The sequence below is a fragment of the Silurus aristotelis genome, assembly GCF_946808225.1.
Source record: "Silurus aristotelis genome assembly, chromosome: 8".
Classification (NCBI taxonomy): domain Eukaryota; kingdom Metazoa; phylum Chordata; class Actinopteri; order Siluriformes; family Siluridae; genus Silurus; species Silurus aristotelis.
Genome location: NC_139581.1, coordinates 21,287,537 through 21,304,868, shown reverse-complemented (window position 1 = coordinate 21,304,868; position 17,332 = coordinate 21,287,537). Strand labels below are relative to the sequence as shown.

Sequence of the window (17,332 nt, the reverse complement as noted above, 5' to 3'; positions counted from 1 at the left end):
CTGCAATAAATGGGACATAATGAGTCTCTGGTAACCATTTTATTGACCAAGAAGTGTTTCTGTCAAAAGATTTATGTAGTATATGTCTAAAATATGCTATACCTGAAAAGAACGTAAGCACCACTGACACCCAGCCCATTATATATGACCAGGAGAATCTCCAGTTTCCATAACGCTTCCCATAGTAGTTCACGGTCACCCCAGTGTATATAGCCATTGCCAAAAGCACAAAAAAGCCTGTGGAAGAAGTAAAAAAAAAAGTAGAAAATAGCATTATTTTTTAAATATATACAAATACAATATATAATTATTTTATTTATGTACATAAAACTAGACCGAACAAGCGAATTAACTGAGGTTTTGCTCTGAATCTAAGCACACTCACATGACATGAAATAGAGAATTCCAGCAGCAAATGTTTTGTCGAAGCCACCAAAAGAGCTGTAGTTAATGAAAGCCATGATGCCGATCAGCAGGCCAAAGAAGCATGCCATAATGGCCAGGATCATGAATGCACGTGTGGCGTCCCAGTAAGCTGTATTATTATTATAAAAAAAAAAAAAAGATGTATATGTTGTACTCTATCAAATATGTTATATATGTTATATAACTGCTTTCTATGTCTCACCAATGCTGTCAGAGTGTATCATGCATTTTCCTGGCATGCAGTAGCGCCACAGGCCTTGGTGCATGTAACCGCTGGCCTGGCGATACTGCATCCAGTAGTCTGTGGCTGTGGAGACCACAAGCAGTATATTGCTAAATGTACTTCGGATCATCAATGAACCAACTGCAGCTGCTATTGCTTATGGTCTGGACAAGAAAGTGAGTGCGCTTGCATTACATCATAGCGGCATTACAGAAGTAAATGTGCTTTCACTTGTGATTAATGCTCAGCACGTATTCTTCAGGTGGGTGCCGAACGAAACGTCCTGATCTTCGATCTCGGCGGGGGAACTTTCGACGTGTCCATCCTCACTATCGAAGACGGAATCTTCGAAGTGAAGTCCACAGCTGGGGACACCCATCTGGGCGGGGAGGATTTCGACAACCGCATGGTCAATCACTTCATCACTGAGTTTAAGCGCAAGCACAAGAAGGACATCATCGACAACAAGAGGGCCGTGCGACGTCTGCGCACCGCCTGCGAGCGAGCCAAGCGTACACTGTCCTCTAGCACTCAGGCCAGCATCGAGATCGACTCTCTCTACGAGGGCATCGACTTCTACACCTCCATCACCAGGGCTCGCTTCGAAGAGCTGAATGCCGACCTGTTCCGTGGCACCTTGGACCCCGTTGAGAAAGCGCTTCGTGATGCTAAGCTGGACAAGTCCCAAGTCCACGAGATTGTCCTGGTCGGCGGTTCTACCCGAATCCCGAAGATTCAGAAACTTCTGCAGGACTTCTTTAATGGAAAAGAACTCAACAAGAGCATTAATCCTGATGAGGCTGTTGCCTATGGTGCAGGTAATCTTAATAATCGATGTCTGCCAATTGGCATGTAGGTTAAGATTTGCATAATGTAAAGTACTATTTTTATTTATTTATTTATTTCTTGATTCTTTGCTCCACAGCTGTCCAGGCAGCCATTTTGTCAGGAGACAAGTCAGAAAATGTTCAGGACCTGCTGTTATTGGACGTCACTCCTCTGTCACTGGGTATTGAGACCGCCGGAGGAGTGATGACTGTCCTGATTAAACGCAACACCACTATCCCGACCAAGCAAACGCAGACCTTTACTACTTATTCAGACAATCAACCTGGTGTGCTCATTCAGGTGAGATTGTCTCCACGGGGATGAGACCAATGAGAGACATTGAAAATAGTTTTGTGTACACACACTACAGCCGATTCCTATCCGATTGTTTTCTGCAGGTGTACGAGGGTGAAAGAGCCATGACTAAGGACAACAACCTGCTTGGAAAGTTTGAGTTGACAGGAATTCCTCCTGCACCACGAGGTGTTCCTCAGATCGAGGTAACCTTTGACATCGACGCCAATGGTATCATGAACGTTTCCGCAGTGGACAAGAGCACGGGCAAGGAGAACAAGATCACCATTACCAATGACAAAGGTAGCACGACTGTCATGAGTTTTGTTTAATTGAATTTTTTTTATTTAGAATGATTTTGTAAGCAATCTTCTATTTTTTTATTTTGTTCTCAGGTCGTCTGAGCAAGGAGGACATTGAGCGAATGGTCCAGGAAGCGGATAAATACAAAGCTGAGGATGACCTTCAGCGAGACAAAGTATCCGCAAAGAATGGCCTTGAGTCTTACGCTTTCAACATGAAGTCCACTGTCGAGGATGAGAAACTGAAAGGGAAGATCAGCGACGAGGACAAACAGAAGATTCTGGATAAGTGCAATGAGGTTATCAGCTGGCTGGACAAGAACCAGGTACAGGAAAAATCTATGGTGACATGTTTCGCAAGTCGATGACAACATTTTCAAATTAATATGTATCAAAGCTATCATTAAAACATGCCTCTATTAAAAATAGATTAAGGTTTATGTTCATATTAAGAGCATCAATTATACATCCTTAGTAATAAGAACATATTAGAATATAAATGAAAGTAGCCGTCCCCGTGCGTCCTCTTTAACTTGTTTTTCTGGCCATGCTTGTAGACTGCTGAGAAAGAAGAGTTTGAGCATCAGCAGAAGGAGCTGGAGAAGGTGTGCAACCCCATCATCACCAAGCTGTACCAGGGTGTGGGTGGCATGCCAGGCGGGATGCCTGGGGGATTCCCTGGGGGGGCCGGTGCTGCTCCTGGAGGTGGATCTTCTGGACCAACTATTGAGGAAGTTGATTAAAATGTTCCAAAATGATCTTCAAATTTCTAATTACAGCGCAGTTTATTTTTGGTGGCATGTTTCTAAACACACTTAACACCATGTATTTAAGGTGTTGTGTTTTTTTTTTTTTTTTTTTTTTTGGTTTAGTTTTTTTTATTGCTTAAAAAATCTACACCTGTCACTTTGCTCACTGAAAGGCATGTTTAAACTTTCACAATAAACAGTTTGTTCTGAATATATTTGTCTTGAGAAATTATTCTTTACTTCCTAAATGGGTTTTTTTTTAAAGATTTTTTTTTAATAAATAGACTGATGCACTAATAGAACCAGGCCACAACACTATATTCTCTAGGATTGCTTTATTGTAAATCAAATTATCTTTTCACAATTATTTATCCATTAATCATGAGGTAAATATATGAATTAAAATCTTGGCATCCAGAGTCGGGATGGTGAATCACATGTAGACTGAATGTCTAGGATGAGATGCCTCAGCGGGACATCGGGCCTATTGGACCGTGCATCCGATAAGCACACATGTAGAATATACCTGCAATAAATGGGACATAATGAGTCTCTGGTAACCATTTTATTGACCAAGAAGTGTTTCTGTCAAAAGATTTATGTAGTATATGTCTAAAATATGCTATACCTGAAAAGAACGTAAGCACCACTGACACCCAGCCCATTATATATGACCAGGAGAATCTCCAGTTTCCATAACGCTTCCCATAGTAGTTCACGCACAAAAAAGCCTGTGGAAGAAGTAAAAAAAAAAGTAGAAAATAGCATTATTTTTTAAATATATACAAATACAATATATAATTATTTTATTTATGTACATAAAACTAGACCGAACAAGCGAATTAACTGAGGTTTTGCTCTGAATCTAAGCACACTCACATGACATGAAATAGAGAATTCCAGCAGCAAATGTTTTGTCGAAGCCACCAAAAGAGCTGTAGTTAATGAAAGCCATGATGCCGATCAGCAGGCCAAAGAAGCATGCCATAATGGCCAGGATCATGAATGCACGTGTGGCGTCCCAGTAAGCTGTATTATTATTATAAAAAAAAAAAAAAGATGTATATGTTGTACTCTATCAAATATGTTATATATGTTATATAACTGCTTTCTATGTCTCACCAATGCTGTCAGAGTGTATCATGCATTTTCCTGGCATGCAGTAGCGCCACAGGCCTTGGTGCATGTAACCGCTGGCCTGGCGATACTGCATCCAGTAGTCTGTGGCTGTGGAGACCACAAGCAGTATATTGCTAAATGTACTTCGGATCATCAATGAACCAACTGCAGCTGCTATTGCTTATGGTCTGGACAAGAAAGTGAGTGCGCTTGCATTACATCATAGCGGCATTACAGAAGTAAATGTGCTTTCACTTGTGATTAATGCTCAGCACGTATTCTTCAGGTGGGTGCCGAACGAAACGTCCTGATCTTCGATCTCGGCGGGGGAACTTTCGACGTGTCCATCCTCACTATCGAAGACGGAATCTTCGAAGTGAAGTCCACAGCTGGGGACACCCATCTGGGCGGGGAGGATTTCGACAACCGCATGGTCAATCACTTCATCACTGAGTTTAAGCGCAAGCACAAGAAGGACATCATCGACAACAAGAGGGCCGTGCGACGTCTGCGCACCGCCTGCGAGCGAGCCAAGCGTACACTGTCCTCTAGCACTCAGGCCAGCATCGAGATCGACTCTCTCTACGAGGGCATCGACTTCTACACCTCCATCACCAGGGCTCGCTTCGAAGAGCTGAATGCCGACCTGTTCCGTGGCACCTTGGACCCCGTTGAGAAAGCGCTTCGTGATGCTAAGCTGGACAAGTCCCAAGTCCACGAGATTGTCCTGGTCGGCGGTTCTACCCGAATCCCGAAGATTCAGAAACTTCTGCAGGACTTCTTTAATGGAAAAGAACTCAACAAGAGCATTAATCCTGATGAGGCTGTTGCCTATGGTGCAGGTAATCTTAATAATCGATGTCTGCCAATTGGCATGTAGGTTAAGATTTGCATAATGTAAAGTACTATTTTTATTTATTTATTTATTTCTTGATTCTTTGCTCCACAGCTGTCCAGGCAGCCATTTTGTCAGGAGACAAGTCAGAAAATGTTCAGGACCTGCTGTTATTGGACGTCACTCCTCTGTCACTGGGTATTGAGACCGCCGGAGGAGTGATGACTGTCCTGATTAAACGCAACACCACTATCCCGACCAAGCAAACGCAGACCTTTACTACTTATTCAGACAATCAACCTGGTGTGCTCATTCAGGTGAGATTGTCTCCACGGGGATGAGACCAATGAGAGACATTGAAAATAGTTTTGTGTACACACACTACAGCCGATTCCTATCCGATTGTTTTCTGCAGGTGTACGAGGGTGAAAGAGCCATGACTAAGGACAACAACCTGCTTGGAAAGTTTGAGTTGACAGGAATTCCTCCTGCACCACGAGGTGTTCCTCAGATCGAGGTAACCTTTGACATCGACGCCAATGGTATCATGAACGTTTCCGCAGTGGACAAGAGCACGGGCAAGGAGAACAAGATCACCATTACCAATGACAAAGGTAGCACGACTGTCATGAGTTTTGTTTAATTGAATTTTTTTTATTTAGAATGATTTTGTAAGCAATCTTCTATTTTTTTATTTTGTTCTCAGGTCGTCTGAGCAAGGAGGACATTGAGCGAATGGTCCAGGAAGCGGATAAATACAAAGCTGAGGATGACCTTCAGCGAGACAAAGTATCCGCAAAGAATGGCCTTGAGTCTTACGCTTTCAACATGAAGTCCACTGTCGAGGATGAGAAACTGAAAGGGAAGATCAGCGACGAGGACAAACAGAAGATTCTGGATAAGTGCAATGAGGTTATCAGCTGGCTGGACAAGAACCAGGTACAGGAAAAATCTATGGTGACATGTTTCGCAAGTCGATGACAACATTTTCAAATTAATATGTATCAAAGCTATCATTAAAACATGCCTCTATTAAAAATAGATTAAGGTTTATGTTCATATTAAGAGCATCAATTATACATCCTTAGTAATAAGAACATATTAGAATATAAATGAAAGTAGCCGTCCCCGTGCGTCCTCTTTAACTTGTTTTTCTGGCCATGCTTGTAGACTGCTGAGAAAGAAGAGTTTGAGCATCAGCAGAAGGAGCTGGAGAAGGTGTGCAACCCCATCATCACCAAGCTGTACCAGGGTGCGGGTGGCATGCCAGGCGGGATGCCTGGGGGATTCCCTGGGGGGGCCGGTGCTGCTCCTGGAGGTGGATCTTCTGGACCAACTATTGAGGAAGTTGATTAAAATGTTCCAAAATGATCTTCAAATTTCTAATTACAGCGCAGTTTATTTTTGGTGGCATGTTTCTAAACACACTTAACACCATGTATTTAAGGTGTTGTGTTTTTTTTTTTAATTTTTTTTTTGGTTTAGTTTTTTTTATTGCTTAAAAAATCTACACCTGTCACTTTGCTCACTGAAAGGCATGTTTAAACTTTCACAATAAACAGTTTGTTCTGAATATATTTGTCTTGAGAAATTATTCTTTACTTCCTAAATGGGTTTTTTTTTAAAGATTTTTTTTTAATAAATAGACTGATGCACTAATAGAACCAGGCCACAACACTATATTCTCTAGGATTGCTTTATTGTAAATCAAATTATCTTTTCACAACTATTTATCCATTAATCATGAGGTAAATATATGAATTAAAATCTTGGCATCCAGAGTCGGGATGGTGAATCACATGTAGACTGAATGTCTAGGATGAGATGCCTCAGCGGGACATCGGGCCTATTGGACCGTGCATCCGATAAGCACACATGTAGAATATACCTGCAATAAATGGGACATAATGAGTCTCTGGTAACCATTTTATTGACCAAGAAGTGTTTCTGTCAAAAGATTTATGTAGTATATGTCTAAAATATGCTATACCTGAAAAGAACGTAAGCACCACTGACACCCAGCCCATTATATATGACCAGGAGAATCTCCAGTTTCCATAACGCTTCCCATAGTAGTTTACGGTCACCCCAGTGTATATAGCCATTGCCAAAAGCACAAAAAAGCCTGTGGAAGAAGTAAAAAAAAAAGTAGAAAATAGCATTATTTTTTAAATATATACAAATACAATATATAATTATTTTATTTATGTACATAAAACTAGACCGAACAAGCGAATTAACTGAGGTTTTGCTCTGAATCTAAGCACACTCACATGACATGAAATAGAGAATTCCAGCAGCAAATGTTTTGTCGAAGCCACCAAAAGAGCTGTAGTTAATGAAAGCCATGATGCCGATCAGCAGGCCAAAGAAGCATGCCATAATGGCCAGGATCATGAATGCACGTGTGGCGTCCCAGTAAGCTGTATTATTATTATAAAAAAAAAAAAAAGATGTATATGTTGTACTCTATCAAATATGTTATATATGTTATATAACTGCTTTCTATGTCTCACCAATGCTGTCAGAGTGTATCATGCATTTTCCTGGCATGCAGTAGCGCCACAGGCCTTGGTGCATGTAACCGCTGGCCTGGCGATACTGCATCCAGTAGTCTGTGGCTGTGGAGACCACAAGCAGTATATTTCCAACTCCAGCACAGAACAATCCACCTCCCATAAAGCTGTACATTCTGTACCTGTAGGGGATAAAATATTGGTAACATTACACTACATTCATTTGTTGTTTTTTTCTTAGATTGATTTCACCTGCATAATATTTCATGTGTCTGATAATCACTGAGCAGCAATGAATATTTAATCATAACCTACATATTCACAACCTAGGGGGAAAAATACTTAAGGTAAAAATACAGTAGTTATGGTTTTTCTATACTATTTAAGTAGTTTAATTAAATAAATTTTTACACATTACACAAATTATGAGTTCAAATCCAATTAAACCATAGCAGCAATACTGCTCATATAAATATATAACTTAAAGATATATACACACACATCCCAACACCTACCTTTTTGTATTTTTCACCTACAAAATACTTTGAGGCTCAGTTATACCAGGACAGACAAGCTGGTTCACTACCATAGACAGATGTGTTTCTGTTGCGTTCCGGCACCAGGGGATCACAGCACCGAAGGACAATAGAGCTGCCAGAGACACAGTCTATTGCTGAAGGGAATTTGCTGAAAATACAAAACCATTTAGCACTAGATACAGAGGGCTGCACTAATACCGATGACAAAGTAGTTTTATTTGACAATTTAAAAGCATGTTTTTTATGTATTTGATTTTTCCCCTCTTTTGTATTTTTAATAGTACACTTATGTATTGGTCAGAGGTGGCAAAAGTACACACATCCTTTACTGATTAAACTTTTTTACTTAAGTGAAAGTAAAGAAGTTTTGACTCTGACATGTACTTAAGTAAAAAGTAGTTATTACTTCTACCTGTATAGATAGATAGATAGATAGATAGATAGATAGATAGATAGATAGATAGATAGATAGATAGATTAGATAGATAGATAGATAGATAGATAGATAGATAGATAGATAGATAGATAGATAGATAGATAGATAGATAGATAGATAGATAGATAGATAGATAGATAGATAGATAGATAGATAGATAGATAGATAATGTGATAGCCTAGTGGGTTAATGTCAGTATCCCCACAAGGATGAGTTTGAGAGTTTGATTCCTGGTTGCTGTGTTGGTAAATAAAACATCTGGACCTTGTCCCCTCTGAAAACATTTCAATTCTGTCCTTTCTGTGTTGGATTAATTTCTTGATTTCCTGGTTTTTAATGAAAGATAACTCCACCAAATAAAAGGCACTTCTGTGGTAGCTCAGTGGGTTAAGGCTTGTGCCTGAACATGGTCCTTAATATAGTCCATGCTGGTGATAAGGTTTCAAAGCCAGTCCTACATGCCTTCTTTCTTACTGCGCTGGCATGAAACAAAGTATGAACCTTCCAAAAAGCACACATGCTTTTCAGCAGTGGTCCCTCAGTGATTTAAGGCTTGTGTCTCATCTAAACATGCTTCCCAGTCTGATCTCTTCCATTGTTGACTGGGTTAAGGCTGATGGTGAGGATCAGGGTTTGAATCCTGCTTTCCGCCTGCTAGTTGCGATTTAGGTTATGTTCCTGCTTCCTAAATCTTTCTTTAGCTGTATAGGCTTGTGTTGATGGTTTAAAGGTAGATAGACCTGCTCTAAACAACCTCCCTGGCCTGTCTTCCCTGATGGTTCAGTTGGTTAAATCAGGTTTCTTGCTTTTTTGTGGGGTTCAGGGTTCGAATCCTGCTTTCTGTCTGCCAGTCACGATCAGGATTCACTTCCTACATCTTTCTTTAGCGATATATTTTTGTTTTTAATGGGTTGAAAAGAAAGATAGACCTGCTCTAAACAAGCTTCCTAGCTTGTCCTTCCTGATAGTTCAGTGGTTTAATGCTGGTGCCTTGCTAATGGCGTGAATCAGGGTTCGAATCCTGCTAGTCATGTCATGGGTTTGCTTCCTATGTCTGTCTTTAGCATTATATTCTTGTGTTGATGGTTTGAAGGAAAAGATAGACCTGTTTTAAACAATCGTCGCAGCTGGTCCTTCCTGATGTTTCAGTGGGTTAAGACTGGTATTTCGCTGTTTGTGGGGTTCAGGGTTCGAATCCTGCTTTCTGTGTTTCTGTCTGGTCTGAATTTCTTGCTTTGAAGCCTGAAACAAACAATAAACCCCCCCAAAAAAAGAAGGTGCATTGTGGGACTTAACGGCTTTGTGATAAAAGCCTTGCCTCTGAGCTCAGAGGTTGCTGGTTCAAATCTGGCTTGTCCCCACACTGGGTAAGCTGTGTGGAAAGTAGTGTCTTGTAAGCAATGAGGTAGTTGACCCTAAACAAAGGCTGTGAATACTGGCTGCTTCACAGCCTCAGAAAAAGTGTGGGTGATAGGTTTTTGGCAGAATTTTTCCCTATATATGCAAAACTAAGTCGATTTTTGCTTCATAACCCACTGTTTTCAGCTACTCAGACACCGGGGGGGCAGATGCCCGGATATTGCCCCCCTGCTTCAGGATACGCCCTCCGAAACCACATTCAACCTTCCACGCAGCCATTTCTGACACCTTCCTTACTACGGCCACCGGAACCTTCCACATTCTTAACTTTATAACCCTGGCCAGGGTTTGAACCGGCAACCTCTCAACCCAGAGGTAAAGCTCTTCCAATTGAGCCACAGGATTTCCTGCAAGAACCTGATTTTTAGGACCTTTTTTGGTTCTTTTTAAAAACTTTTTAAACAATTTAAAGGAAAGCTAAGGGGTAGGAATCAAACCGGGTGACTCAGATAGCAGTGACCACTTCACTGACCATTACACCAACAAAGAAGAGGCAAACAAGCCTTTGCTTATTGGACTCTTGGCTTTTCTATAGTTAGGAGACCAGTGTTTTCTCTTAGATCATGATGGTAGGGGGTCAAAACTTCTCCTTCCTGTACATTCTCTCAGTAACTCGAAGTCTATGAGAAGTGACTCAGGTACAAGAACCACATCTCCAACACCTGCACCATATACCATGATCATATACCATTATTTGCCAGCAACCAATTTTAATGATCTTTTATTGTTCTGTTTTTAAAAACTTCTTATAATGTTCAATATGAAACTAGAGGTAAGAATCGAACCAGGGAAGTCTTTCATCATAGATCACTAATGGCATTACTTCAAAACTCAAAACTTTGTTAGACATGTAAATAAGCAGGAAAGACAGAGACAAAGACAAAGAGACACAGACACAGCTTTAGAAAGAGTGAGAAACAAATAGAGAGACAGCAAGAGAGAGAGACTTATACAGTGAGACAGAGACATTTACTAAAAGAGACACAGAGACAATTAGATAGAGAAAATAGTGAGACAAAGATAGCGAGATATAGCCACTTCCTGTTGGAAGTGTTTATCCCGAGCGACTCTTAATGATCTAATTTACTAAATGAGCAGTAGTGAGTTAAGGGCTTGCTCAGGTGCCCAAAACTGGCAGCTTGGAGGTGTTAAACATGTATCATATGTACAGCATGTGATTAAATATATAGGCTATATCAGTGCAGAAACGTGTGGACATCATTAAGAGCCTTTGCTATGTTTCCACACAGACAGTTAATGAGGTGATACCGGAGAAAATGCACCTCTTCAAGTCAAGTCAGGAAGCTTATATATATATATATATATATATATATATATATATATATATATATATATATATATATATATATATATATATATATATATATATATATATATAATTATAGACATTTTACAGATTTAAATGATGTATTGTTTTTATCTGTACAATCAATAAAGACAGTAATTTAAGTTTGTGTTGCCATTATGAGGGAAAAACCCACAAAACGCCACCCAGAGGATAAATTGTGAGAATCATGGCGGATTTTGGTGTTTGATTTGAGACTAAGAAATAAAACAAAAGTTTACTGATTACAAATATTTTTATCTGAAGTTAATTAATGTATTTTATATCTAAGTAAAGAAAGTTTAAAATAATTCAAATTTTGACAGGCAAAAAAAATAAAAATAAAATAAAATAAATAAAAATTTTTTTGCAAGTTCTCCCACTTAGAAATCATGGAGGGGTCTGAAATTGTCATCGTAGGTGCATGTCCACTGTGAGAGACATAATCTAAAAAAATAAAAAAATCCAGAAATCACAATGTATGATTTTTAAACTATTTATTTGTATGATACAGCTGCAAATAAGTATTTGAACACCTGAGAAAGTCAATGTTAATATTTGGTACAGTAGCCTTTGTTTGCAATTACAGAGGTCAAACGTTTCCTGTAGTTTTTCGCCAGGTTTGCACACACTGCAGGAGGGATTTTGGCCCACTCCTCCACACAGATCTTCTCTAGATCAGTCAGGTTTCTGGCCTGTCGCTGAGAAACACGAAGTTTGAGCTCCCTCCAAAGATTCTCTATTGGGTTTAGGTCTGGAGACTGGCTAGGCCACGCCAGAATCTTGATATGCTTCTTACAGAGCCACTCCTTGGTTATCCTGGCTGTGTGCTTCGGGTCATTGTCATGTTGGAAGACCCAGCCTCGACCCATTTTCAATGCTCTAACTGAGGGAAGGAGTTTGTTCCCAAAAATCTCGCAATACATGGCCCCGGTCATCCTCTCCTTAATACAGTGCAGTTGCCCTGTCCCATGTGCAGAAAAACACCCCCAAAGCATGATGCTACCACCCCCATGCTTCACAGTAGGGATGGTGTTCTTGGGATGGTACTCATCATTCTTCTTCCTCCAAACACGTTCAGAGGAATTATGACCCAAAAGTTCTATTTTGGTCTCATCTGACCACATGACTTTCTCCCATGACTCCTCTGGATCATCCAAATGGTCATTGGGAAACTTAAGATGTGCCTGGACATGTGCTGGTTTAAGCAGGGGAACCTTTCGTGCCATGCATGATTTCAAACCATGACGTCTCAGTGTATTACCAACAGTAACTTTGGAAATGGTGGTCCCAGCTCTTTTCAGGTCATTGACCAGCTCCTCCTGTGTAGTTCTGGGCTGATTTCTCACCTTCCTTAGGATCATTGAGACCCCACGAGGTGAGATCTTGCATGGAGCCCCAGTCCCAGGGAGATTGACAGTCATGTTTAGCTTCTTCCATTTTCTAATGATTGCTCCAACAGTGGACCTTTTTTCACCAAGCTGCTTGGCAATTTCCCCGTAGCCCTTTCCAGCCTTGTGGAGGTGTACAATTTTGTCTCTAGTGTCTTTGGACAGCTCTTTGGTCTTGGCCATGTTAGTAGTTGGATTCTTAATGATTGTATGGGGTGGACAGTTGTCTTTATGCAGCTAACAACCTCAAACAGGTGCATCTAATTTAGGATAATAAATGTAGTGGAGGTGGACATTTTAAAGGCAGACTAACAGGTCTTTGAGGGTCAGAATTCTAGCTGATAGACAGGTGTTCAAATACTTATTTGCAGCTGTATCATACAAATAAATAGTTTAAAAATCATATATTGTGATTTCTGGATTTTTTTTTTTTTAGATTATGTCTCTCACAGTGTACATGCACCTACGATGACAATTTCAGACCCCTCCATGATTTCTAAGTGGGAGAACTTGCAAAATAGCAGGGTGTTCAAATACTTATTTATCTCACTGTATATACAGTACAGACCAAAAGTTTGGACACACCTTCTCATTCAAAGAGTTTTCTTTATTTTCATGACTATAAAAATTGTAGATTCACACTGAAGGCATCAAAACTATGAATTAACACATGTGGAATTATATATGGAATTATATACATAACAAAAAAGTGTGAAACAACTGAAAAATGTCATATTCTAGGTTCTTCAAAGTAGCCACCTTTTGCTTTGATTACTGCTTTGCACACTCTTGGCATTCTCTTGATGAGCTTCAAGAGGTAGTCACCTGAAATGGTCTTCCAACAGTCTTGAAGGAGTTCCCCGAGAGATGCTTGGCACTTGTTGGCCCTTTTGCCTTCACTCTGCGGTCCAGCTCACCCCTAAACCATCTCGATTGTGTTCAGGTCCGGTGACTGTGGAGGCCAGGTCATCTGGCGCAGCACCCCATCACTCTCCTTCTTGGTCAAATAGCCCTTGATGCCTTCAGTGTGACTCTACAATTTTCATAGTCATGTAAATAAAGAAAACTCTTTGAATGAGAAGGTGTGTCCAAACTTTTGGCCTGTACTGTATATACTAATACAAAACTAATTAAAAATGTTGTTACCTAATGAATGTGTCCAGGCTGAAGATCCACATATAGAACACAAGCAGAGAAAAGATAATGATGATCATGAATGTGTCTGTTCTCAGTCATGTTTACATCACTGAATCCCTCTGTCTCATCCACATTAACCCCAAACGTCTTACTGCCTTCTGTGGTGAGTGAGAGTCCGTACTTTATACACCAGTGGATTGAACGCGTAATGACAGGAAATCGGTTGTTCGGCTGAAATCGGCACGCAGTGAAAATAAAAAAAAGAATATTTCACCAAATCAATGGATTAAAACTAAAGTAATGAGTCTGTTTTGAAAATGCAAGAAGTAAAAAGTACAGATATTTGTGTAAAAATCTAATGAGTAAAAGTAAAAAGTTGTCTGAAAAATAAATAGTGGAGTAAAGTACTGATACTGAAAAAAATCTACTTAAGTACAGTAACGAAGTATTTGTATTTCTTTACTTCCCACCTCTGGTATTGGTGCAACTGTAATAAAATTAAAAATATGACATTTTAGCATACATGATGCACACTTCCTGCATCAATTTCATTTGCACTGATGTGATGATAAAATTAAAAAATAAAGGTCGAGATTAAAAAAAATTTTATGACTATGCCTCACATTTGATGATATTAAATTCTCCAAAAAAAAAAAAAAACCTGGAGAGGTGAATAAGATTCAGTTCAGTGCTATTTAATTTTTATGGCAGGATTTATATAAGGAACAATGACAAAAGATAGGTCACATTATATTAATTTAGTTTTATTACTAAACCAAACAGTAAAGGAGCAACAAACACAGAAACAAAATCATAAATCTAATCAAAGTTTGGACTGTACACATCATAAAACAGTTGCTTAAGTGCCTTCACATGAACCAGTTTGCAGTTGCCCATATCCCTCATAGCCATTAAATAATATGAACAACTAAAAATAAAACAGAGAATGGGAAAGGTCAGCTTGCAGTAGTGAAAGGTGTTAAAGAAACATGCAAGTAAATGTGCCAAACATGGCACATCTATGGCATTTGGCAGACACCCTTATCCAGAGCGATTTACATTTCATTCATACACCTGAGCAGCTATGTGGTTAAGGGGCTTGCTCAGGGGCCCAGGAGTTGCAGATTGGCATATCTGGGATTTGAACAAATGACCTTCAGATCAAAATTCCAATGCCTTAACCAGACACAACGCTTGGCATTCAGGACAAAGAGTTCAATCTTTGTTTCTCATGGTCTGAGAGTCCTTCTGGTGCCTTTTGGCAAACTCCAGGCGGGCTGTCTTGTGCCTTTTACTGTGAATTGGCTTTTTGTCTGGCCATACAGGCCTGATTCATGGAGTGCTGCAAAGATGGAAGGTTCTTCTGGAAGGTTCCTCTCTCTCCACAAAGAAACACTGGAACTCTTTCAGAGTGACCATCGAATTCTTGGTCACCTGGCTACATTACCTGGCCAATACCATCCCTACAGTGAAGCATGGTGGTGGAAGCGTCAGGCTTTGGGGATGTTTTTCAGTGACAGGACCTGGAAGACTAATCAGCATTGAGGAAAATATGAATGCAGCAATATACAGAGACATTCTTGATAGAAACCTGCTTCAGGGCACTTTGGACCTCAGACCAGGGAGATGGTTTATCTTCCAACAAGACAATGACACTAAGCACACATCCAGGATAACAAAGGAGTGGCTACAAGACAACTCTGTGAATGTTCTGCTATGATAATTTTGCTCAATCAACTTAGTTTAGCACACCAATCTATTAACAGAATTATATTATTATTTATTATGAAACATTAAATAATAATGAATAATAAAAAAAAAAATAATAATAATTATCATGAGCCCAAAACCTTCTTTTCAGCGACTTTAAAAAAGGAAATTGTGCAAAATAAGGGCACGGGTGCTGTGGTAAGTTCGAGTCAGGAGTTTCTTCCATCATTTACTTCTCTCAAAACTTGATGTTGAACTGACGCTGAACTGCATGTTTGTGCTAAATAGATACCACCAAGCGGCAATGGTGGTTTTAGCTTGAATGGCACCCTGGGTGAAACATGCCATGACCCAACGTCTCCCCTTTGATTAGTTCCAGCTTTGAAAAGCTCCTCTCTGCTTCAGCTACCATCACTGGATGAGTACGACATATTCTCAGAGCAGTCCACAAATTTGGACACATTTTCGAGAGCTCCATTGAATGTATAAATATCACATATTCATTGCACAATTAAATACACTTATCATTGTGTATCAAACTCCAAGAATCATAAAACTCCTTGGATAATTGCAGCCATATAATACATACAACATCTATATACTTATATGTCTATATACTTATATGAACTGCACTGGAGATTCCCTTTACTAAACTCAGTTCAGGATTTATTCAGTACAATCACAGAAAACCTTTATGACATCACCTTAATTAAAGGCAACCAAATAAATTATTGCAAGTTGAACTACAATCCAAGTAGACTATAAAAACTGTAATTATTTTGTTGCTGCACACATAATGAAAAACTACATACTATAAATTATAATGTTATGCAGCAAAAAGAAATATTGTTGCTCTATGTGTAAAAAAATATCAGGCAACACAGCATAACCCAAGTGCTATACAGTTATAAGCGTATTTTATTAAATGCATTTAACATAAACATAACGAGATGAGCAATAGAGCTGCATACACACCTTTATCTTTTGTTCTTGAGGGTTTAGAGCTTATTTTGTCATCCATAATTAAAATTAAAAGACAAAAAAGTATATTTACGTTCAATGAAATATCGTAAATATAATACAAACATTAAAAAAAATGTTAAATAAAAAATTAAGGGGGGGATACATACATGGTATACATACATGTTTACAACAAAAAGGAAGAATTTTGAACTTTAAGCATATTCAAAGCTCTGATTGCTTTCTGGCTTGAAAGTTCTTAAATAAATTGCATAAATTAAATTAAATACATTTTTTTATTCAGCCTTGAATTGAGAGATATTGGGCATTCTTTCTTTTTTATTTGTGTATATAGAACTCAACTAATAATATAAACAAGTTTTGCATAAAATTGTCTCTTACTCTTATTTTTTGTATCCACGTAAAAAATTATATCTTTTATTTCTTTTCTTAATTTTAGAACCAGACAACATTGGAAATAAATATTCAACCTCAACCCAAAAAATCCAACATACATACATAAAAAAAAAAAAAAAAAAAAAAAAAAAAGATGTATAACAGTCTCAGCCTCCATTGCACAAAAAACACAGAATTAAGGGAGATCAGTTTTATATCTCTTTAGGAACTGGCTTGTTGGATAAATTCTTCCATAATTTCTTGTTTATTATTTTTTATTTATTTTAAAATTAAATGCCGAAAAGAGCTATTACATAATCATGTCAAATTAACATTAACTACCAGAGAAAAATAAACAAAATGAAAACTAGAGCATTACATGTGTTTAGTGGGGTTTTTTTTTTGTTCCAAGAAATTTTAATACAATTCAAAGTCATTAATAAAATGGGAAAAGTTTGGTCTACATTGAGCCTTCTTTTTTCTATGAATATGGAATTTTCCTAATAAAATAAGCAAATATTTATATATACGTATATAATATGTTGTTTATCACAATTTAAATGTTCATGTTCTGTGTAAAACAGCACATCAAATATACATATTTCTATCCCACATTTAATTTTTCAATTAATATAGAATTCTATATCCTTCCAAAATAATCTTGAGTAAATACAATGAAAAAAAAGATTTCTTAACCACAAAATTCA

The 17,332-nt window shown here is 38.6% G+C and overlaps 4 protein-coding genes across 4 annotated transcripts; 2 read left to right on the top strand and 2 right to left on the bottom strand.

The window, feature by feature from the left end:
• Positions 1–462: 462 nt before the first annotated feature.
• On the top strand, positions 463–3,037 carry LOC310730586 (heat shock cognate 71 kDa protein-like; the record flags this gene model as incomplete). Its single annotated transcript, XM_083549600.1, has 7 exons — positions 463–530; positions 753–825; positions 912–1,467; positions 1,575–1,777; positions 1,876–2,074; positions 2,167–2,399; positions 2,631–3,037. The coding sequence occupies 7 exons, from the start codon at positions 463–465 to the stop codon at positions 2,814–2,816; spliced, it is 1,518 nt and encodes a 505-aa protein (XP_083405726.1). The 3' UTR covers positions 2,817–3,037.
• A 105-nt stretch (positions 3,038–3,142) lies between these two features.
• Positions 3,143–4,074, bottom strand: LOC310730585 (lens fiber membrane intrinsic protein-like; the record flags this gene model as incomplete). Its single annotated transcript, XM_083549599.1, has 4 exons — positions 3,143–3,348; positions 3,451–3,553; positions 3,691–3,851; positions 3,945–4,074. Coding segments are annotated over 4 exons (453 nt in total), but the record flags the coding sequence as incomplete, so codon positions are not given.
• Positions 4,075–4,078: 4 nt separating this feature from the next.
• On the top strand, positions 4,079–6,353 carry LOC310730584 (heat shock cognate 71 kDa protein-like; the record flags this gene model as incomplete). The annotated part of the gene is made up of 6 exons (XM_083549598.1): positions 4,079–4,141; positions 4,228–4,783; positions 4,891–5,093; positions 5,192–5,390; positions 5,483–5,715; positions 5,947–6,353. Coding segments are annotated over 6 exons (1,440 nt in total), but the record flags the coding sequence as incomplete, so codon positions are not given.
• Positions 6,354–6,454: 101 nt separating this feature from the next.
• LOC310730442 (lens fiber membrane intrinsic protein-like) lies at positions 6,455–7,978 on the bottom strand. The gene is made up of 5 exons (XM_083549480.1): positions 7,808–7,978; positions 7,293–7,474; positions 7,050–7,199; positions 6,767–6,901; positions 6,455–6,664 (listed from the first exon to the last, which is right to left on the bottom strand). The coding sequence occupies exons 2-5, from the start codon at positions 7,465–7,467 to the stop codon at positions 6,606–6,608; spliced, it is 519 nt and encodes a 172-aa protein (XP_083405606.1). The 5' UTR covers positions 7,468–7,474; positions 7,808–7,978; the 3' UTR covers positions 6,455–6,605.
• Positions 7,979–17,332: the final 9,354 nt, after the last annotated feature.